At 39.3% G+C, this 25105-nt stretch overlaps 1 protein-coding gene across 1 annotated transcript in view; it reads left to right on the top strand.

Moving 5' to 3' along the window:
* tenm1 (teneurin transmembrane protein 1) overlaps window positions 1-25105 on the top strand; it is a 431225-nt gene that overhangs the window by 364910 nt on the left and 41210 nt on the right. The window contains exons 23-25 of the mRNA XM_033974050.2: window positions 13710-13864; window positions 18465-18548; window positions 20257-20451. Of these exons, the coding sequence (XP_033829941.1) occupies window positions 13710-13864; window positions 18465-18548; window positions 20257-20451 (434 nt within the window). The remainder of the gene's footprint in view (window positions 1-13709; window positions 13865-18464; window positions 18549-20256; window positions 20452-25105) is intronic.

Below are 25105 nucleotides of genomic sequence, written 5' to 3'. Positions count from 1 at the left end.
AGTTCTGTGAGGCTTCAATAAATAATTAATGATAAGAAACATTAATTATTTGTGCTTACCAAAGATCTAACAGAGTAGAACACGCCAAGGCCCTGTCAAAGCGGGATTGTTATTGATTGATGCTAAGTGTTTGATTACAGGACATTATAGACCATTGAAAATATTACAGAGTGGTGTGTGTATCTCACTGTACTGGCGGTTTCATTGATCTCGTGTGAGGAGCTTCAATAAGGAACTCGTGATCAAAGTTGTAGTCAATCTATTTCAAAGATGGACATGTTGGAAGTGGTATTTTCTCATACATCCATGTTATACCTTTGATGATACTCTTACAAAACACGGACTTCTATTTTACAGCTGGCATTAGATAGTATTTTTATCATATTGTACGTAAATTATATCAAATTGGAATGCTGTGTTAACAGGGTTGGACTATTGGTGTTTTTCAGATTCTTGAAAGTGATACAGTCATACTGTCAGATGGTTGTTAAGAGCCACATTTCCCTAATGATAACATTGCACTTTACCATGAAATATCCAAAAGGTAATGACTAGACCCAAGCTGGTTGACACTGGCTTATATCTGTCTGAAGGGATGAGATAACAACACTGAAACTAACACACCTATGTGTTTACAGTTCCTGTTTGTTAGCTCGGTCTATTTGCAAACTGGCTATCACTATTGTTTTTCCTTTTTTTTTTGCAGCTTAAATAGATATCTTAACCCAACCACTCCTTCAGTTGACCAGCCTCTAATATGCGCCGAATGAGTGTCAGGTTGATATAAACAATGAAGTGTTGTGATAAAAACATTGAGTAACTCACTGTATTGAAAGTGGTTTACCTACATTTCCCTAGTCCATTTATTAACCTGTTATACAATGTTATAACGCTGGACTTGGAGCATAAACTCAGTGGCAAAGTGCAAATAGAGGTGAGTGTGAGCAAATATATATATATATTTTTTCCTTTTGTCTTTCTTATCTTTCTCATGCTTTCTCTCTATTTCTGTCTTCCCCCATGCCTCCCTTCTCTAACCCTTTCTCTCTCTGTCTCCCTCTCTCCCTCTCTTATTTCTGTTCATCCCTCTTTTCCACACTCTTCACCCTCTCTTCCTTCTCCCCCTATTCCTTCCCTTATTTTTTCACTCACTTACTCACCCTCCTTGACCCCCTCGCTCTGATTTCTGTCTGTCTCCTTCACCCTCTATTCCACCCTATCCACCTCTTTCTTTCTTCTCTTCCCTATCTCTCCATTTCTGTCATTCTCCCTCATGCTCTCTCTCACACTCTCTGTTTCTCTTTCCTCCCTTCCTCTCTCTTTCTCATTTCTGTCATTCTCCCTCATGCTCTCTCACCCTCTCTCTTTCTCTTTCCACCCTTTGTCCCTTTCTCTTTCTCATATCTGTCTTTCTTCCTTACACGGTCTCATCTGCCCTCTTTCGCTTTCCTTCCTTCCTCTCTCTCTCTCTCTCTGTCTCATTCCAGTCATTCTCCCTCACACTTTCTCACACCCCTCTTTTTCTTTCCTTCCTCTCTCTCTCTCTGTCTCATTCCCATCATTCTCCCTCACACTCGTCCCCCTCCTTTCTCTTTCCTCCCTTCCTCTCTCTCTGTCTCATTCCCGTCATTCTCCCTCACACTCTCTCACACCCGCTCTTTCTCTTTTGTTCCGTCCTCTCCCTCTCTCTCTCTCTTGTTCTCATTTCTGTCCTTCTCCCCCTCACGCTGTCACCTGCCCTCTTTCTCTTTCCTCACTTCCTCTCTTTCTCTCTCTCTTTCTCACTTCCATCTTTCTCCCTTACACTCTCACACCCCCTGTTTCTCTTTACTCCCTTCTTTCTTCTTTACTCTCTCTCTCTCTCTTTCACTCTCTCTCACACCCCCCTTTCTGTTTCTCTTTCTCTTGCCTCCCTTCCTCTCTCTTTCTCTCCCTTCATCAAACTCGTGCATGTGGGAGTGTGAATTTCTGGTGTGCAGACTCTGGTTTACCCTCTCTATATTTGCATATGCACACAATGTGATTAACTGCCATGCCTTATCTGTCTCTCCTTGCCACTTCAGCGCACACACGCCCACTCACAAACAGCCACGCGTTTTAGCATACACTTTTGCATGCAAACCGCATCCTAAAAACCACAGACTAAAGACAGTTGTCAGCCTCAGAGCTATGGCATTTTTAAAAACATATATTTACTATCCTGGTCTGTTCCGAAATACAAAACAATAAAATAGGTCTGCATAAACCCTTCATAACTTTACTCTGATTTCATGTTTCCTTTTGTTTACCTATTGTTTATTGAGTGACAAGAACTTTCTTATCTTACAGTTATTCAAAATACAGTTTGTATTGTATTGTATTGTATTGTCTGTATTGTAAAAAAAAACAAAACATTGACTTCCACCTACATTGTTTCTTAGTGTTGGTGTGCCCTTGAGCAAGACATTAAATATTCACTCACAAACACGGTGGTTGGGATTTCTTCTGTTTTAGAAATGAGAACATCTGGTTTGTGTGCCAGTTTGTGTTATACTTCTGGCTGGGCATCCACTACCAGCTTATCTTCACAGTAATATTACTGCTCTGCATGGAATGTTCCACAGTATGGCATTAAATTGATCTGTCTGAATATGGTCACCTTTCTATAGTTCTAACTTGCTCATCTCCATGGAGAAGTAATGCCGTGCTGTGAAATACTCTGTGCAACATAATAGCATATCAAATAATGTTCATAGGCTGGTTACAGAAAAGTTACAGAGTGTTCCTTTAATCGCACAAAACGTAAAATACAGCTTATATGTACAGCTTATATGGACTTTGCACTTGTCCTGATGCAGTAGCAGGAGCTCACTGACCTTACCTTAAATGCCTTACTTCATTTATAAACTTCTTGTGGGGTTGTGTTGGGCCAGAGAAAACTGCCCATCTGCCTACCTCACCTGTCAATCACACTCTGTACACAGTTTCCATAGGCCGCAATCTCCTGTGTGGTCGATACAATTAATACCTGCTGTTCCTGAGAGCTGTACGGGAGGGCAGGCTGCTCAAAATACAATATATATGAGGCTAGGAGCAAGGTGTGGGCACCAAAGTTGTATTTTATGCACAAAAAGAGTCTCTATACATGCGCAGTTTTATTTTCTTTCTTTTCCATAAAATAAAAAAAAACAAACATCATGTAATAGGCTTCCCTTTTGCGGAGTCGATGTGGCGTTACCACTCGAGCGCTTGCTTCACGCCGAGGCAGACAATGGAGTGTTTGTTTTCTGTACATTTTTACAATTCCTGGAGCTTTCATCCACGCAGGCGGTGCTTTGGCAGACTGCGTGTCAACACTGAAGGCTGGATTTGTGTACGTGTACCCTGAACAACAGCAGACAGTTGACTTCCTGTCTGAGTAAGGTGCATACATGGGCAAATCCTGATGCTATAGTATGCTAACAGGCTTGTGTTGTTCAACATAGGCATTTGCATAAAACTGAGAAACTTTCATTTAGAAAGACCAGCTTAAAGCTACAGTATGTCATTTTCTGAAGGTAGCAAGTCACCTGTTTGATACCATGTACCGGTAAATAGAAAGTTACAACCATACGTCAGAACATTCTTCATAGAGATAGATTGAGCTGTATGCCATACTATGGGAGATTATAGCCAAATAAATATTTCTCTGGAAACAAGGAAAAGAAGGTCATCTTCCAGGCCAAGTATGGGTTGGGTTTGTGGAGGTACAAGCCCGCTTGTAGTATTATAAAAAAATAAAAATAAAATGCAATAGTGCAATAAACAAACCAAAATGAAAACAAAAAACAAAAACAAAAAAACTGATTTTTAACTGTAATTTATTAAAAGTTATAGATTATGACTTTAACTTAGAGTCAGTAGATGTGGCCAAATTAGTCTGCAGTAAGACTACTACATTGTTGAGGTTATGTGGGTACTCTATTCTACATTGTCCCTGAATGTAAAAGTTTGCTGGTTGAGGTACAATGTGTCTCTGCCACTGCAGTGTGTACTCTGCTTAAGGCTGATGGTTATAAAGATATAAGCAGCAGACTACTTGCAGCCCATAATCCAAACGTTAAATATAACATAATGTGTTTACATGAAACAGTGATGCAATTTGACTGATACTTGATGCACAGTAATAATATTACTTTGGGTGGTCTTTTAAAACTGATGTGCCAGTCGTGCAAGATTCTGTGGATGTATTCACTTGTCTTGGTTTGGTGAGCCCAGTTTAAACCGGAAGATGAGTTGGTTTAGTCCTAATCTAGCCCAGATTTAGTCCCAATTAAAACCCACACTTATGGTAGAATTCTGGATGAACAATAATTATTCATTGAAATGTAATATTTTAAAGAGCATTTGTCTAAGAACCAATGCTAAAATTCCTCTATACCTCCTGCCTGGCATTATTAAAACTGATCTGGATATCATTCTCTCATTGCACCTTTGTTCCCTCTAACTCTTCACTGTGAGTGTCCCTGTCTCCCATTCTTCAAAAAGCTGTAATCAACACTGGCGCTCAGCAGACCCCACTCCAACGCTTTAATCAGATTGGATTGTATTGCTTTGCCATGGGGGTCCATTAGAACGCACGTTCTTTTGACAAGGACAGTGAACAAAGAGATCTTCTGATTGGGAGTGATTGGCCTGTAATGTCGAATCTCCACTATTTCTCATCCTCTTATCGCTGCATCACTCTCTCTGTATCACCTTAATGGCATTCAATATTGCTTCAATGTATTTTCCACCTCCTTCCACCTGCCATATTAATACAACCACCTGCGTAATCTCCAGCCCAGTATGCAAATGCATTTACTTTTAGAGAAGTATGTTTGCTCCACCCCATTTATTTTTTCATCCTTTTTCCAAGAGGTTCTTACCTAGTACTCTAATAGTCCCTAAAAGTACACTATGTAACTTTTTTGGATAAGACTGCTATCTGTCTCCATGGAGATTGTATTTGCATTACCTGTAATGTTCCACAGTATGGCATTGAACTTATCTTGCATTTATTGGATCATACATTTTTCATTGCTCAAAAAACACTCATCACCACCTTGTTTAATGCCATACTGTGGAACATTCTACTCAAGTAATAATATCCCCATGGAGATGATCTATGAGAAAAGTTACATAGTGTACCTTTAAGTTGCATTTGCAGTCTGTGGTAATGTTATCTGTGTCTGGTCTAAAACTCAATAAAAACGTTGTCTTCATATCATTGGCACAATCGCCTCTCCTTCCCTTTTTGCATCAAGGTCAATGCAACTAGAGCCTAATTCTTTTTCCTTTGGTGATAAAATCCTTTCCCAACTTTAGCCAAGTGTCCATCTCCCCACAGGGCTCAGATTTATCGCATTTATTTTGCCTCTGCTGTGCTGGCCAACTTCGAAACAGCACCAGATCCGTCCCTATAGGAGCGCTAAATCTTTTCATGTCTTCTGAGGGGTCCACAGGGCAAGGCAGGATTCACAGGGTACCTCATAATTATTGCTGTAATATCACAATGTGGAAATACATGTCATATAATCAATATACACATATGCATATACACATTTTTTTTAAGAAATACACTTAAAACAACAAGGCAAATTTACTTTCTACAAAAAACTTGATGCTACTATTTAGTTCATCAATCTGTGACATAGACCTATCCACTCCTCCTATTGTTCAGCTTCTGTCCTGCTTTGAATGAGTGGCAGGCAGATTTAACCACTCACAGTGAAGTGCAGCAGATAGGTTTAGTTAGCTCTTATAGGCAGTACAAGTCTACATGAATTCTGATAAAACTGGAATTGATCTGGCTTTAAGAAAATTGTGCTAAAATCCTTCACAAAGCTTTAAAAAATCCGCCCCCTGGAGTAGAATCAGGATAAGTGTCGTCAATAAACATGGTCAAATAGTGGTAAATAACATGCAAACTGTCTTAAATCCTTTTACCAATAGAAAGTAATAGCAGCCAGTTGTTTGCCATTGTTGTTCTTACAGAGGATGAGAGCAGCTCAGTGTTGGGGCTATTGTTCCTAATAGATTGGCAGCTTGTTTTGTGAAGACACACGTATCCAAGGCGACTCATGCTGACAGTATCACACAGCACAAACAAAGACAAGGAAAATGGAGAACATGTAGGAGATATGGAGGGAATACTTTCTGGAAGAAGAGTGAAAAATATGTTTCAATTTGATTTTGAAACAGTTATATTAACCAAGTGTTTTTCCATTCACCAAAAATGGAAATAAACCTATAGTACATTTTAAACAACTCCAGCTCACTGAGAGTTAGGAGCAAAAATACAGTACAAACAGAAATAGCACAATATACGTGGTTGTGGATTAAATTCTAAGTCAGTTAATTATGAGTTCCCATTTGTAAAATCCAGGTAGTTTGGCTTTCTCCCACTTGCATTTGTTAACATAATGTATGAATAAATTAACTAATAATGTAATAAATGGTATGAGGATGTGTCTAAGCATCCATTACCTGCTTAATATGACGGTGTAATAGTTAGATATAAGATTTATTTTCCCATGAATGGGTTAAAATGGTGTGTGTTTACTCAACCACATGCTTTTGTCTTTTAATAATGTTCCTCCTGGTCACATGATTACCAGAATGTGCAAGTTCCACATTGGTGAACTTCTATTTTGTTTAAGATGTGTGTAGTGTAAAACATGCACATAAATAGGTTCATTTGGTCTTCCGTTAGTTCATTTTATTATTCATTTTTACCAGGCCAAGGTTTAGTTTGTTTTCGCGCCTGACATTAGCAGTGAATATGAACCGGGATGAGGGGCTTTTTCACTCTCACACACCTTGCATACTGTCCTGAAAAAGTCGGACTCCAGATGGCGCTGTCGTCCTGCCTCCACCAGTAGGAAGACAGCATCGAAATCTGGTGCTCACTGGACCCATAAATATTCAACAAATAGAACAAAAATGAACAAAATGCACAGCAAAGACAACAAAATATTTCAGAAGTATAGAGAAAAGCAATGTTAGGTATAACACAAAGGGAGCCGGGTGCTGCTCTATGCCCTTGTGGACGATTTATGAGCGCCAAGAACCGGGACAGGTTTGGAACAACAAAAAGTGCTAGAGGAGGAATAGATGTGAAAGTAAAAGGAAGATGGATCCACGGATAGTTTTACAGACACTAAAACGTGTTGAAATTCTGGCTGCTCTGTGGGGTAGCACTAGAGACATCCCTTCTGCATAATGCCAAGAGGCAGCCAGAGAAACGCCAAGGCCAACAGTCAGATAGAAGAGATGAAGGATGGGGAGAGAGAGAAAGAAAGAGAGAACTCATGCATTATCAAGAGGTCAAAGTTCACGGATTTGATTAGCACCTGCGAGAAACCAAAAGAGAGGTGAGAGCGTGTGCGGGGAAAACTGCCGCATCACGAAAGAAAAGAGGCAGAATTCAAATAAACACATTTGTAAAAGCGAAAGTTATAGTTATGGCTGTCCAAAAGTTTTTCAAAAGCATTATCAGTCTGGACTTTATAAGAAAGAAGTGCAAGTATGATGCAAGGGAGTTAACTGTGTGTGGCAATAGTTGTTTTAGAAGGATTGTGTGTTGGACTATGGTAGACAGAAAGACCTTTTAAAAGTACAGTTTCAAACTTGTTTGAGTGTCCTTACATTTCAAACCATTGCCAAATAGCAAGAAAATATTTTTTGCTAGCACAATATATTATGACTAAGCTAGGACTGTAGAGGTAGAGTAGGCATTCGAACACACTTGATACTCAAAACCGATTCCGAATATCATGATGATCATAAGAAACACTTTATTTAGACAACAATCAACATTAAACCATGGTAATTTCTGTTATATTATCATGTGGCCTTATTTCTGTGCAATCTCTCAGTCGTCTAGGTAAGTTTCATAGTGGTCCATTGGCGTATACTAGTCTATGTGGTCTTATACTTGTTCAGATACAACTCAAGATCATTCTAAAGCTACAAAGGAAACATTAATGTCTGTCCTGTGAATGTGATTTTTTTAGTATCAATACCTGTTCAAATTAGTTTCAACAGTAGTATCTGATTTTATATACTTCTGACAACTCTACTCAGCAGTTCTATTTCTGGATAATGTTGATTTGTTCTTGAGAAAGACATAATAAATGAGTGAGTGGTTAAAAATGCCTATGGCACAGATTGGCACTCACACTTCCATCAGTCTACCCCAGGGCAGATGTGGCTCCAGAAGTAATTTACCACCACAGAAAATGGACCAGATTAAAGAAGTGACAATTTTTTAATGCTTTAATCAAATGTAAGGCCTTATTTTTGGATACTGTTCGTCCTCATTTTAATAGCTAGTTTTGTGACATCTGGACCAATTTCTTAGTGGAAACTCTCAATGCTTGTTCTGTTAATGTCAACACAACAGAAACTTATTGAAAACAATGAGATGGACTGCAGTGCTATGTTCTTGTCCGTCCCCTGTTGTTGGTTGGTATACTGTTATATGGTATCCTTCACAACGTATTTATTTCGAGTACCAGGAAATGAGATATCTGAAATGTGTGTTATATCACGGAAATCGCACTGGAACATTGCAGTGCTTTACTACACTTTTATTTTCACAGAGACTCTAAAACACATGCCAAAGAACTTTTTAAAATAAAGATAGCAACTTTTTTAAACCAAAATGGCAGAATTAACAAAACTTGATTTTCAACAATAATGCACTAATTAGTAAATAGTAAAAAAGAAATTTGACTTGTCGACTGAGCGAAAGAACAAAAGTAGTGAAAGCAGGTAGGGGACAGCGGAGGTGTTTGGAGTGGGAAGAGAGGGGGAGGAGAAAGAGGGGGTAGGAACAGGCAGAGGGACAGAGGTGCGGTGCTGCGTCTGCGCAGGTGGTGCTGTAATCTATCTGTGTCACGGGGATGATGAAGGGGCCAAAAGGGAGACACATGCAGTTCACCTTCTGGCCTCCGGAGGAAACGCGCTGACCCTGGCCCCACTGCACTTCCCCTCTCCACCCCCTGTCCCATCTCACCTCTACCCCTCGCCCCCCCCCCCCCCCCCCCCCCCCCACGTGCTCACTCTCTCCCCCCACACACTTATTTGATTTATGAGGTACGGGTTGGCCCAGGGTTGCTCTACCTTTTGCAAGTTGTGTCCAGGTGACATAGATGGTAATATGTGCGTGTGGGTGGGTGTGGCTGGGTGTTTGTGACATTGTGGGGACTAAAATCTGAATAAACACTAGGGTTATCAAAAGTATCAAAAATCTAATACTAATCAATACGTATCAATACAAATTCTGCAAAAAATCACAATAAGAGGACAAAATTTGAGCTTTCCTGAACGGTTTTAAAATGATTTTGAGATTTATCATAACGAATGTAAGACCTCATGGTAACATAAAAAAGTACAATTATTTTGTGATGAAAATTGCATTCCCTTACAAAAAATTCATTTTTATCTTCATTGAAGTATTGTAATGGGTATTGAGCACTCAGTGAATTTATTAGTATCAAAATCAACGCTAATACATGCTCACATGGATTATGGTTAGAGTTTAGGTTAAGGTTAGGCAAGTAGTCACTATGGTTCAGGTTAGGATCAGTCTCCAGGAAATGAATGCAAGTGAAAGTAAGGTCCCCAAAAAGCATGGAAACCCGATGTGTGTGAATGTGTGTGTGTCTGTGTGTGGGGGTGTGTGTGTGTGTGTGTGTGTGTGTGAGTGTGGCTTGAATGTAATCATGTGTGGAGTGTCAAGGAGGATGAGACCTCACAGCTGCCTTGGGAACAGGACTCTGCAGTAGATAAATGCCTGTATAAGTCTCCATGAAAGCCACTCCGACACGGTCCTAGCTCAGAAGACATTGTGCACATCTGAACAGGATTAACCTATAAAAAACATTTGAGATTTAAGTTGGTTTTGTTCTTATAAGTTATTTTTATATCACTTCAAGAGTAGATATCGGCTGCTGGTGTCTTTATGGGACAGTTTTATTATGACGACAACATACACACTCTAAATCTGACCAACCTACAACTGGGAATAGAAGCAAGCAATGATATTTTCAGTGTAAAGGTGCACTGTGTAGCCTTTCTGGTGAAGGATCCAATACCTAGCAGCCTCCTTAGAGATGCTATTGCGTTGCATAGAATTGGTATCTCAATGGGGACCAGCTGGTGACAATCCAACTCACACTAGTAATGCATGTATGCAGTAGAAACACCAGTAATTAAATAAACGCTAAATAAGTTTAAAGTCACTAAAGCTACTGTTGAACATTCAGATCAATCAAGTCAATAACATCTCCATGGAAACAAGCATGTTGTTAGACTCCTCCACCTGAAAAATTGCACTTTTTGTAATACACCTCAGTGCCTAACTTTTTAATCATAGTCCTTGCTGCAAGCAATGTCATGGATTTTCCATAGAAAACAGTCCAAGTTCATAATGAAAATTGAGGGTCAGTGAAAGATTAATTATAATTTGTATTAATTCCAAGGTTGTTGGCGTAAAACTACTTTGTTTCTTATGCCAATTCCTGTTTTCGGCTTATTGCATAGCAGGCCAATTTTAGTCAGAAATAGTGGATCCTGAAGATGCCCAAAACATCATGAAATTTTGAAATGGCCAAATTAGAGACTTTCTTTCAATAGTTCTTATCCTTCAAATTGCTCTGCCCCTTTTAGCTTGTGGATTTATTGAATTGTAGTTAAATCTAAACAGCTTTTATCTCCATTGGCCCAGTGAGTCATGCGAGTGGCTAAAAGCGTCTCTACATAAATTTGACTGTACTTAACCATAAACCATAAACACAATGTATTTTAAATGGAGGAGTGAATTAAATGCATTGTGGGCTGACAGGCAGAAATCCTGAATTATGGCTTATTGTTGCAGATGCTAAGTGAAAGCAATTAAGGTGAATGGGAGCACAGTGCTGTGTATGGGAGGTGAGGCTAAAGTCATGTGGTGTTATTGGATTGGAGTGTGTCTGTATGGAGATGAGGAGGGGATGAAGGTCGAACTCTTGTCTATTACCAATGATTTACTCTGTGCCTCGACCTTTACTACTCAGGGTAACTTCACTCTTGGCACTCTATAAGAGAGTGTTCATCTTCAATTAAAATACAACAGTCAGGAATCTGGTTGAAGCTGCTAATTCGTTGTTCACGGAGATGCAAGACCTTCAGATCTACAAGGCATTAAAATATCAGCAACAAAATGAATTCTTAAAGTGCACAGGTTTACAGTTTTCTCTAATTATTACATGGTTCAGTCAAGTGTCACTTTGTAGATGAAAAGTAGAGAAGAAAAGTACAAAAATAAAGGAAGTAGTGTTGCGTTAGAAAACAGAATCACTCTTCCTACATTTATTTAACATAGTAAAGGTGTTCTCATTTATTTATTAGTCTAATGTAGACTATTGCTCAATTTAATCAAGTTTTGGCCCTTGTTTACGTTGTGGTTGCTATCAGTAACAGTTATAGATTTACCTCTTTGTATGTTATACCTGCTACCCGTGCCCATGCTCAGGAAGTAAAGTTATAAAAGGTTCCAGAGCCCTTTTGACTTTATCTGGCAACCCAAAGAGATAAGCTCATTCTACTTTTTGATTGGATAATTGGCTTGAGAAAATATAAACATACAGAACTTAAAAGTCCGCCACGTGCTTGCTGCAGTATGGCATATGTCAAGTTTAATTTATTCCGTTGTAATGGTAAACACATATTCTTACTGTGAAGGGGTCTACAGAGCATGAACTTTTTATCTTATATCTTATAGTGACAGTAGCGCAGTTGGTGGAGCGTGTCCACTGATCTGAAGGTTGGTGGTTCAAATCCTGCTTTCAACATAAGCATTTATGTTAGACCAGTCCACTGACCCACAGGTTGGCGGTATGATTCCACTTAACACAGATTAATACTGTTGTTCTGTCCTTGGGCAAGACACTTTGCAAGGACTAGCATATGAATGTGTGTGTAAATGGGTGCGTCTTTGAGTGGTTCCTTGATGTAAAGCGTGTTGAGTGCATTGAAGTTGGAAAAGTGCTGTATAAAAATGTGTCCTTTTACCATTTATACAGTATATAATCCAGTATGTATAAGGCCTTCCTGGGAACTACACTCCCCTGAAATGTTGGAACGTGGAATCTTCTTGCCAGTGTCAAATGTTTACAAACCATAGTATCTTACTGCCACCAAGTTTGGAGGGAAAGAACAATGCAATGTAAAAAGCTGTGTGTCTTGACAGACGATATTTAAAATCCAATGAATCAAACACATTTTTACATGATTTGTGAAATGAGAATTTTTTTTTTTTTTTTTTTCATTAGAGGACATTGTACACGCTTCAGGCAAACGGGCTGAAAAAATACCTGTCATTTTCAATAAATGTAAAAATGTACCCTCGAGTGACCAAAGCCATATAAAGTATTCAAGGTAAAAAATATATGAGCCTTTTCGCTGCGCGTCTAATACCATAGAAATGTGTACACTAAAGTTAGATTGAGTCAGTTGTTCTTTTGTTTTGTTGTGCCAATTATAGCCAATCTTCAATGACCACACAAAAAATGAAATTAACTCCAGACAAAGAAATAAAAAGTAAAACGCTGCCAAGAGATTGTAGCTCCCGGTCTTGGAGGAAACAATTATCTATTTTAGCCAAAGCAAAATGATGGTGTCACCCCGAAACTGCTTTTCTGGACAATTGCCAGACTTTTTGCATCAACTAAAACTAAATTATAACAAAATTAAGTTAACATTTGTGACTATAAACTCCAATAAACACAAACCACTCCACACATACTGCACAGATACCAGGTGTGTTTTTAATCAGAGAATGTAGGCACAGTTTTGGCTGAAATGTCAAAAGTTCACTGCGGCACCCTGCCAGCATGTGATGTGACAAATAAGCTCCTCCTGCGGTTGCATTGTTCTAATCCCTTTAGCGGGCGCGGGAATGGAAATATAATTACATTTGGCTGGTGCAGTGGCTTTGATAAGACAGCCGCATGCTGAGCTGAATGTCTAACTGAGGTGGCTCTCCAGAACCCTCTCCACTTCGCTCCTCTGCGCCTCCAACTCTGCTCCATTTATTCGCTCTCTCTTCAACTAAATGGCTTTTAATAATAATGCATTAGTCTTTACACTGTTTTTTTTATTTATTTTTTTTGACTACTCGACTTGCTGTACAATTTTGTGTGTTCTATATTTACCACTCGGTCTTATTTACGGATGAAAACACGGCTGGAATTCTGAAAACATAACCTTCTGGAAACATAACCTTTTCAACCATCACCAATCAAACTGTGTCTTGCCCAAGGACACAATGACAGGAACTATTCACAGTGGTATAGGATTGAAGCACCAACAGCGGATGCATATGAGCAGCAATTAGCTCACAAACAGAAGTATTCTACATGTAAAATACAGCTGGGTAGTCTTACTTTCATTCATTTTAATTTTGATAGATTGTTTATTTTATATTGCATGGTTTAATAAAAGTTAGTATTAGTTTTCTGACACAGTGTGCCTGTAGTACGCTATTGTGCACAGAACCTACTGATTCTATTGTGGACCAAAATGTATCAATCATCAAATGTCTTCAGCTACACTCTCTGTACAAGTAATGAAAATGGAGGTCCCCAAATTTACCCATAAATCAACTTTTTGGACACTTCCACTTTATGTTGTCATCAAACCTAATATTGTCTCTCTTTCCTCAGGCATTGCGGTAGACAAAAGGGGCGTGGTCTACTTCGTTGATGGCACCACGATACAGAAGATAAATGAGCGCGGCCTGTTGTCCACGGTGATCGGGTCTAACGGTCTCATGTCCACGCAGCCTCTGAGCTGTGACGCGCGCATGGACATCAGCCAGGTGAGAGCTCCCATAATGCACTGCTGTTTAAGAGAATACAGCTCCCTAATAGGCTTAGTGTTTGGCTACAGTGTGAGCGCATGTGTTCTGGGGGCGATTAAAATGTGGTACATAAAAAAGGTAAGTGGTAGCAAACAATAAGGGATAACTTTGGCCTTGTGCAACCCATTTTAACCTCATAGAAATTGGCACTTTTTGGCTTTGTACTACAACAACAAATAGACAGTAGCGACAACTGAATGGATTTTATTAAAAGTGCACTTTGCCTGTAATGTTCCCCAGTATGGCATTAGAATATCTATATTACATTTATTCAATTACAAGTGTGTTTACTGTTCAAAAATCTCTGGAAAACATGCATTTTTACTCAATGCAGATTCGCTTGTGCACTAAGGAAATATTAGAGTTTAATGCCATACTGTCTAACATTCTGGCAGAGCAAAAACAAGAAGATACTAAAACTGAAACGTTACATGGTGCAGCTTTAATTTAAAAGGCCCGTGCTACACTATTTTCTGATCCATGTCATATTGTTGTTTCCTCATCAAACATACCTGTGTTTTGTTTCATTCACACATGTTTAAACCCTGTATATTTAGGCTGAGTTCTTTTCTCAAACGGAAAACACTCTATTTCACCTTGTGATGTGGTAATACAGGAAGTTCTCCACTGTGTTTTTAATCTCCACACATCTTCACTAGAACCATTTTGGGTGATTTTATCTATGTTGACCTAAAGGTAAAAGGTAGCTTTTAACTTGAAAACTACCCGCTTCATGACATCACAAGGTGGAACAGAGCATTTTGAGCTTTGGAGATGTAGACAGTTTACAGTAAAAGCATTAAAACCTGGCTTAAAGCACACATGAGTCAAGTTTGATTAATATAGGGCCTGTATTAATTGAATAGATAAATGAAAATTGTAATTTAATTTTTTCGAATAGTTTTTACTGGTATATGCATATTACAAGAACACACTGTAGTAAATACGCCAAAGGGAAGAGTTATAAACTATTTTTGTTTTTGTTGCAAATAAGACAAATCAAATTTCACTTTGACATGAATCACTCAAAAATAAACTTTTATGCCATATTTAATTTATTGATGCACACCTTCCTTGTTTGTTTGCCAATTTAACTTATCCAACTTGGAAACCTTTTTGGACTTTTTAATAAGGTCTTGCGTATATGTGTGTATATCTCCTCATGTATGCCTACTTGAAAACCAAAGACAGCCACAGCACAGATTTGATCAGCCCTGCTTCAGATCATAGTGCTGACTTATATGAGGCCTATTAGAGCTGTGAATGAATTATAGATGAAGTAGGAGAGGATCTGAGCCCACACGGAGATGGCAGCGCCTCTGTGAGTGTGAATGTGCCTGTTCAGCCCTGTCCTGGTCCCCACGGAGCTCTAACGTGTCTTTAAGGGGGCACTGTTACCTTGCCGACCAACGTCCATTTGTTTTGTCGTTGTCCTTTACGGGTCAAACCACCTCATCCCCCTTGGCCACCCTTTTAGAGTCACCCTCTCTGAACTGGACTGACCCCGATCCATTGTCAGTATTGATGGAAGCCTCGCTGCACATATAGTACATGTCAGTGTGGTAATGTATGTGAAATGAACTGCTTAGACTATGAAAGGAATGGTGAATACAAACTGCCACTGCTAGGAAAATGGTAAAAAAAAAATATGAGTGGGCTTGCCTCTTCTGATCTGATCTGCAACTTGGCCTACTGGCATCAACTGCTTGTTTCCATATAGATAGATACATTTAATATCATACCGTATTTTCCTGTAGTCAAAACAGGCATATTTTCCAGGCATATTTTCCTGTAGTAAAAAAAAAACATAAAAATTAAAACCTAAAGGGCCATAGGTTTAAATCAAATAAAAACAATATCTTTAAATTACTTAAACTGCTCATATGAAATATCAAAACGCATTAAGCGTTCAAACGTAATGGTAAACATAAATTTTCCACCTCTGAAGCACTCAAATCGCTTCACATTAAGGAACTACTCACCCATTCACACACACATTCATATACCAGTGTACACAGACACTGGGGGTGAGGTTTCTTGCCTAAGGACACAACAACAGCAGTTATCTGTGGGAGCTGGAATCGCACCACCAACCTCCGGATCAGTGAATTTGACACTACCAACTACACTACTACAAGATCTCCGCAATGACCCTAATCCATCGTGAATATTGATTGAAAAGCGTCACATTGCAGACGTCAGTGTGGTAATATTATGCAAAATGAACTGTAGAAAGAGCCCCTGTTTACTGCAGCAGCCCCTCTCAGCTTCAGTCCTGACCTGCCGTGACCTGAGTTTAAAATGATTGGCTGCCATCTTGAGAAAAAGTTCAATATCATGAAGAGGGTGAGGGTGATGGGTGTCTTCTTCGGTGCAGGACAGACTGGAGTTGTGGTTGATAAATCTCCTAAAATGGGATTTCTGAGGCTCCTTTCGTTCATTTGACACAGCCTATAATTGGACATGTCATTGGCAATTTAACATGATCCATTTATTTACCAATCTATCGTCACAGTCATCAATCACCTCCACCATCTTTCAAACGCAGCGTCTTTGTAGCACGCTCTGGCTCTCAACATAAAGCACGGCAGGGTGTTTTAGATGTGACACTCTAGATAGGTTTTATCTACTGTATTTTATGCAGACTAGCAAAAGTGATAGAATATGGAGGAATTACAACTATAATTATTTTGTCTGGATACATCATTGTGCCTTACATTATAACCCTTCTTTTATTTTATTTGAGTAGTACATTTAAATCTATTCTGTTTCCTTGCACCCATAGTTTTCCATATAGACACGTTAAAATGTGTTTCCACCGTAACAAGAAAAAGTACTTGAATAAAAAAATTACTAAACTAAAATAATCTTTTTTTTTGTTTGCTGTTTTCTAAATGTTAAAAATGTAAGGGGTAAAATGGAGTGAAAGTACCTCAATTTAGCCGACGGTTGGCAGTTCAAATCCTGCTCTTGACATAAATATCATTGGGAGAGCGGTCAGATCTACCAACCAATGAATTCTGTCGTTGTGTCTTTGGGCAAAACACCTCGCCCCTAATGTCTGTGTACACTGATGTATGAATGTGTGTATGAATGTGTGTATGAATGTGTGTGTGAATGGGTGACTAGTTCCTTGATGTAAAGCGCTTTGAGAGCCTTGAAGATGGAAAAGCGCTATATAAAATGTGACCAAAATAATGTGATCATGCTGTCTTTATAAGCATTCTCAGTTTTCAATGAAGTATGACTTTTGGTTTATTATTGTTTATTCCTTGTTTATTTCTGCAACAATGTAACACTGTATGATAGTAAAGTGCTTATAGTCCACTCCTTTTCCTATTAGGCATGATACTGAGATTTTGTGTCACTATTATCATGGCCAAAATAATTGTGATTAACAATAATGCAGTGGCGGAACATAACAAAGTAGTAAAGTCCTGGACCTCAGTAAAAATGTTAAGTATCTGTACTTTACTCGAGGAAATTTTACAGTGGATATGTTTTAACTTTTACTTCACTACATTTGAGAGAAGATAGCTTTATATTCTACTCCATTACATTTTTGAAAAGGACTGAACAGTAAAGGTATTTTTTTTAGTATTCTTTGATACCTGCTGAAAAGCCTGATGGGTTTATTTTTAACATGATCATAGTTTGAGCAATCAAAAGTATAAAAATAAAAACAGCTAGAAAACATATTAAAATAATAAATAATAAATATGAATATGATGTTACTTTTGGTCAACAAAATAAAGCACAATTCTGTATCAAAATCACTACACTTGAATCATTTGAATACTTTTACTCTTTAAGTACATTTTTAAATGGATACTTGAATACTTGTTTTTTTTTGTTTTTTTTCCTCCAGTATCTATACTTTTACTTAAGTAGCAGTATTAAGTACTTCTTCCACCCCTGCAATAATTTTAACAATATTATGAATAAGTTTCATGTTTTCAAGTATTCTAATGCATTTTGTTGTGAATTAAAACAAGTTCAATCTAGAAAAGAATCTCAGGGATAAGTAGCATTTTTCTGCACAATCTGGTGGTTTAGTTCTTATCTTGTGGCCAGTCATCACAATTATTTTAAACATACCACAAACCCTTTCTTTCACATATTACTGTTTTTTGTCCCAAGCCTGTTCCCCACCATATTACCTCAGTAGCAGTGTCTTTGAACGCTGTTGAGCCTGTGTGTGTGTGTGGTAGTGTGTGTTCCTTGCCTTGACCCCCCTCACTGTTACCGTGTGCCTGGTGTGCTATTTGAGAATCACAGTTATTGGTTGACATTTGGGAGAGTGCCGAGGTGAGCCAGCGTGAGGCCTGAATAAATACAGCCTGCACACCGCTGACCTTTGCATGAACAGGGAGGGTCAGTCAGTCTAATGCTATGTTATTAACAAGATATTATTTGGTATCACCTGTTGGTCACACTTGCAGAGGAGAGACACCAGCTTCTTTTCACTGATCTTGAAGAAAAAAGAAAAAAAAAGGAAAAGATAAAAATCATATTCTTTGTGTTTGACGCAGTTTGTTTTGATTGTTGTGTCCGACAGGTGCGGCTTGAATGGCCGACAGATCTCGCCATTAACCCCCTGGACAATTCTCTGTACATTCTGGACAACAACATCGTCCTGCAGGTAACGTTAAGAAGGATAAAAATCTTGGGAATATTTTTGGACAAACTATGTCTTATGTAAGCAATTATTTATGTTTTTTATAATTAGATAAAATAAGAGCGGCTTTATCTGGGGAAATTTCAGTGTCGCAATGCACAGTTCAAGAACAACACCAGAATAGAAATAAGTAGTCACTCAAAACTCAAGATAAATAAGCATGCAAGTATAATAAAACATAAGGTTGCAGCACTGTTATGCACAGTAAGTGGTTCTGACTATCATTATACAGTACTGCATATGGACAAAACATATTATTGTATCTTTTAAATGGTCAGTAGTCCTCAAAATGTCACCTATATACAGGAAGCTTAACCATTATGAATGCATTATCATAGTAGAATGTTATAGTTCAGGGGAAAATGCTATATGCAGTAATTGGCTATATACAGAATGGTAAAGCTATACTAAAATGCCTTCAATTGTACTATATCGGATCAAAAATACAAAACAAGATTAAATATATTTTTTTAAATCCTTTTTTTTTCTCTAGCACTACACTAATTTGAATTTCAGAAAGTTTTGAAAAAATATTTTAACAATACCTTTATAGATCCACATCTTATAAACAACTATCCTAATCAAAGTCATTACATCACATTGTCTTTTATCTTCAAAAGAAACTAATCTAAGCCAGTCAAATTTCCCCCACAAAGTTTTCCATTTAGGCTATTGTACTTTGGCAGCACATAACAGTGAGAGAGAGCAATGAATAATACAATATCTCACATAAATTGCAGGGCTGTCAGTGGAGGTACACTCAAGTCTGTCTAGAAACATAAAAGAGAAGCTTGTTAAAAGAATAAGACGTGATCAACAGCTTTGGCATAAGGCTGCTTTTGTAACGTCGCTCAGGTTGCGCTCGTGATTTTCAAATGAACGGCTTGCCAACGTTAAGATATGTGTTGTAAAAACTTAATGAGTCAATAGATGAGGCAGGCTTAACTTAAACTGTAAGAGAATAATTAGTGTGTTTATACAGAGACGCCCTGATCCAAAGCTAATGTGTGTTTTGCATTCATTATTATAGGCAGAGGAGGAGGAAAAACACCATACATATAACGATAGGATGTTACGTTAAAAGCCCTTTGGTGATGTGAGTTCTGTCTGTCTCCATGGAAATGTAATCGCAAGGAAATGTAACCTATACAACATACATTTTAAAGTTTGGTTCTATCACCTTGCAATCTAAAGTTATAAGTGTAATTTGTATTGCCTTAAATGCATTTTCAGGATTTGAAAAGCTCTTTTAGACCAACTTCACTATACTATCATATAATTGCACAGAACATTGCATCCACACATCGGGGGTGCTGAAATGTTCTACAGAATGCATTAAATCAGTTTAGCATTTATTTCATTACAGGTATTGCTAAAAAATAACTTTAAAAAAATAGATTCATTCTTACTGTGAGCAGGGTTACCTTTCGTCGGACTTTCGGTGTCCCCGGTCTCTGAAGAGGTGGATGAATGTAATGCCATACTGCGGAATATTCTGGGCAATGCAATAACATCAAGCAGGTGGTGTTCCCTCCCCCTGAAGTGTTCATAGTAGACCTTTTATTGGCTATATAATCTTAACTGATTTATAGTTGTTTTTAAATTCAGCGTCCTTGCATAACAGTGCTCTTATAAGTGCTCTGTTTTGTGCTCTTCATACATCTCATTGTAGGTGTCAGAGAGTCTTCATGTGCGAATCGTAGCGGGACGTCCCATTCACTGTCAGGTCCCGGGGATAGACCACCACCTCGTGAGCAGGGCGGCAGTCCGGGCTACACTGGAGGCAGCCAAAGCCATCGCTATGTCCCACCTGGGAACGCTGTACATCGCGGAGACGGACGAGAGACGCATCAACCGCATCCAACAGGTAAACAGCATCACTTACTGTACCATTTTGGCTGTGAAATGAAACTATGGGCAGCTATAAGAAAAATAGTGCAAATGTGTGTGTGCTAACCCATTTGATTCCTGCTCTCGACAGAAATATCATTGTCAGATCATTGTCAAATCCATCGACTCACAGTTTGGTGGTGAGATTCTAGCTACCACAAATGAATACCATTGTTGTGTCTTTGGGCAAGACATTTAACTTGAGTGTGTGTGAATGGGTGAGTGGTTCCTTGATGTAAAGCACTTTGAGAGCCTAGAAGGTGGAAAAGTGCTATACAAAAAGTGCTATACAAATATTGCTAAATGGTAAATGGTCACTCATTTAGCATTTACGTGGCAGCCACACTTTCTCAGTATGGCCAAAGGCAGATGCGGCTATCAGTGTAGAGAGTAAGATTGTACGATTTGGCTTGATTAGATTTTTGTAGAGGGTACGTTGAAGGACAGTTTTATCAGTATGCCCCAGGGCAGATGTTGCTACAAAGATTGAAAGTCTTCACACTTGCACACACACTACATCAAATTAAACAGGAACTAAACTAAACCAGGACTAGAACAAGACCAAACCAAATCAAGACTAAACAAGGATCAAACCAGGACTAAATGTGAATGCAGCCTTGTTACCATGAGCATTTGTTCAATTGAAATCATGTATTATAGTGGTCCAAAGAGATACATCCATCCATCCATTTTCTTCCGCTTATCCGGGGCCGGGTCGCGGGGGCAGCAGTCTAAGCAGGGACTCCCAGACTTCCCTCACCCCAGACACGTCCTCCAGCTCCTCCGGTGGGACCCCAAGGCGTTCCCAGGCCAGCCTAGAGACATAGTCCCTCCAGCGTGTCCTGGGTCTTCCCCGGGGCCTCCTCCCGGTGGGACATGCCCAGAACACCTCCCTAGGGAGGCGTCCAGGAGGTATCCTGAGCAGATGCCCGAGCCACCTCAGCTGGTTCCTCTCAACGTGTAGGAGCAGCGGCTCTACTCCGAGCTCCTCCTGTGTGACCGAGCTCCTCACCCTATCCCTAAGGGTGCGCCCGGCCACTCTGCGGAGGAAGCCCGTTTCAGCCGCTTGTATCCGCGATCTTGTCCTTTCGGTCATTACCCAGAGCTCATGACCATAGGTGAGGGTAGGAACGTAGATTGACCTGTAAATCGAGAGCTTCGCCTTCCGGCTCAGCTCCTTCTTTACCACAACGGACCGATACAGCGACCGCATCACTGCAGACGCTGCACCGATCCGCCTGTCAATCTCCCGCTCCATCCTTCCCTCACTCGTGAACAAGACCCCGAGATACTTGAACTCCTCCACTTGGGGCAGCGACTCACCACCCACCCGGAGAGAGCAAACCACCTTTTTCCGGTCGAGAACCATGGCCTCGGATTTGGAGGAGCTGATTCTCATCCCAGCCGCTTCACACTCGGCTGCAAACCGCCCCAGTGCCTGCTGCAGGTCCTGGCTCGAAGAAGCCATCAGGACAACATCATCTGCAAACAGCAGAGATGAAATCCTGTGGTTCCCAAACCAGGCCCCCTCCGGCCCCTGGCTGCGCCTAGAAATTCTGTCCATAAATATAATGAACAGAACCGGTGACAAAGGGCAGCCCTGGCGGAGTCCAACATGCACTGGGAACAGGTCTGACTTACTGCCGGCAATGCGGATACATCCGGTCTTCCATTAATTGATTTTAATAGATTCTTTTTCAGTCCAAGGCTTAGTTTGTTTTCACGTCTGACAGTTTTGACTGCTCACTAGCACTCTTCCTCAGAGTGGTCACATGATGTTCCTGTGACGTGTCCAGTCAGCTGATTTAAACAGGTTTTGGTGCTGTCGTCCTATCGGTGGATGCAGGATGACAGTCTGACTTCTACAGGACAGTATCCCAGGTGTGTGGAGTGAAGAGTGAGAAAAAGGAACATAGGGCAGAATGTGAGACAGAAACAGCAATGGAGCAACAAAACAGAAAGCAGGAGAAACTCAAATTGGTCATTTCTGATCATTGTAAAAAGATAGAACCACATTAAGGACTGGGACGGAGCAAACATCATTGGCACAAAGGACAACAAACATCATCGCTGGATTAAACTTTATTTTCATAATTTCAACAAACAATTTTAATAATACCAGCGCAACATTTTACAAGTGCTTTTGTTAAACCTTCCCCTGGTACTAGACAACAGACGTCCATGTTTTTAGCGCTATTACAATGAGGTAGGCATGTGTTGCGTGTTCACGATTTCATACACTACACAGAAGCAGCCCTCTGACTCCAGCATTTCCAAAAGTCTATTTCAGTTTCGGAGCAAAAAGTGCATTAGAGCCATTAGTTGTCAGCATGCTATCAGGCTCAGAACATTGGGGCTGCAGCGCCACACGGACTATGCCGCCGGACAAATCAATAGTCTCTTTGTGGTCAGCAGTAGCAGCATGTTGAGCCCATGCAGAGACAGACAGATACTGTCTCCATGAGAATGCTCTGAGGAGGGGGTGCATTTTAAGATACTGTAAAGCAAGAAAAAATACATTTAAGTGTGCATTATTGACCTTGTTATTTCACATATGCCCACATTTAGCTTATGCGTCTCTTTTCTAAAAGATATGACCTTGTTTTCTTGGACTCAAATGTGGACTTCATACTCGGGTGCATTCATGAATCAAAAGACTCTTGGACTAAACATGAACAAAACCTGAACTAGACCAGACCTAACATGAGATCAGGACAAAAATAAACCTACATTATTACTTAACTAGGTTTAAATGGCCCATATTACACTATTTTCTGATCTATGTTAAACTGTAATGTTGTTTCTTCATCAAAAACACTCCTGGAGTTGTGATGTCATGTGGTAAAACAGGAAGTGCTCCACTAGAATCATGTAATCGCTAAAGATAAAAGGTAGCTGTTAACTTTAAAACTACCACTACATGACGTCACAAGGTGGAACAGAACATTTTGAGCTTTGGAGATGTAGACAGACTAATAATAAAGGGTTACTTAAACGTATGTGAATGAAACAAAAGTCAACTCCAGATATGTTTTTGATGAGGTAACAACATTATAACATGGCTTAAAGTTCACATGAGTCCATTTTGCATAATATAATAGCACCTTTAAATCAGCAGGTCCAAACTAGAGAACACACCCCATGTTATTTGTGACGATATAGAACTATGGACGATATAGAACTTCTGATACTTCAACTTACTAGAGTTAGTTGATACTAGAAGAATCCTTTGGTTCAGGGTTTGATTCTCATTCTCTACAGTTGACCATGAAATTCTTTACAATGGGAAAATAAGACATTAACAAATTATGTCTTCTTGTGTTGGCCACTTTTCCTAACACTTACTGTAATGTAAAATGAGATTTTCTACTTCAAGGTCCTTGCTTTAAAAAAAAAAGAAAAAGAAAAGAAAAAAAAACAACAACTCACAATAATAAGAAACGTAACCAAGTAAAAGTAGTAAAGTACAGTACTTAAGTTTAAATAATACGAATCTATACTATTACAAAATCGATTGAATCACTTAAAGCAGCTAAATTATGTATCAAAATCACTACATTTGATTATTTAATAGTTCTAAAAATCTCTGCAAAATACTTTTACTTTTTACTCTTATAGTATATTTTTAAACCGGCATTTTTTCATGTGATACTTTTACTTGAGTAACAAAATTGAGGACTTCATCCACCACTGACAGTTCAGGGGTATTCTGAGGTAAACATTTCTTGCTTTACCTTTTTAAGCAAAACCAGACAACACACCAAGCCTCACGTTTATTTTGGTAAGTCCCACTTGTTATTAGGGACCGAGATGCAATGCGGCGACAACAAAACTAGGCCTACAAGTCTTCCTGCCGCAGACGAGTAATTAAAAGTTATTTAAGGGTAGACCAAGACTCCTATCAGCAACTTTTAGCTGTATTTAAAATTTGTAAGTATTAAATAAAGTTGACAGCGTTGTTTTTCAGTAAACCCCTAATGTAGACAGCTGATCTCAAGGCTCTGTAAATGTCACTAGTTTTATCCCACATACAAATTGCCAGCGCTTTTGCCTCTAAATTGCAGATGGATGACAGATTTTCCTAGTCGAGCCCTATTAAGCAGAGACGTGCTTTGGACACTCTTACGTGTTTAGCCAAAGCTGTTGTTCGGTGCTTGCTAATCCGGCACGGTTCCATGTCGTAACCCAGAACATTTGGCCACAACATCAACAGTAACCACTACACTAAATCATTGTATGGTGTAATTAATTTCTATTGGAGGGCTGAGATACAACATGCTTGTTTTTACATGCCTAATACGGAGCCCATTTTTCATTGTTGGGCTAATATATGTGGCAGTGTTTATTGCACTGCTGTTAAACAAAACATGCGCACATAACAGTGCACATAAATCTAAAAATGCAGACCAATTTCAGTAGATGGGTGGGTAGTGGTGACCAATCCCGGCTTGGTTGTTGTGTCTTTGGGCAAGACACTTCACCAACGTTGCTTAGTGTGAATGTAATGTGTGCGCAGTAGTGGATGAAGTACTCAATTGTTTTATCTAAGTAAAAGTACAGATACAGAGGTAAAATGTTACTCAAGTAAAAACCAACTCAAGTAAAAATATTAATGTACCTGTTTAAAAACG

This window comes from Periophthalmus magnuspinnatus, chromosome 10 (assembly GCF_009829125.3).
Source record: "Periophthalmus magnuspinnatus isolate fPerMag1 chromosome 10, fPerMag1.2.pri, whole genome shotgun sequence".
NCBI lineage: Eukaryota > Metazoa > Chordata > Actinopteri > Gobiiformes > Gobiidae > Periophthalmus > Periophthalmus magnuspinnatus.
The sequence above is the reverse complement of the archived record's forward strand: the minus strand, read 5'-3'. Positions and strand labels throughout refer to the sequence as shown.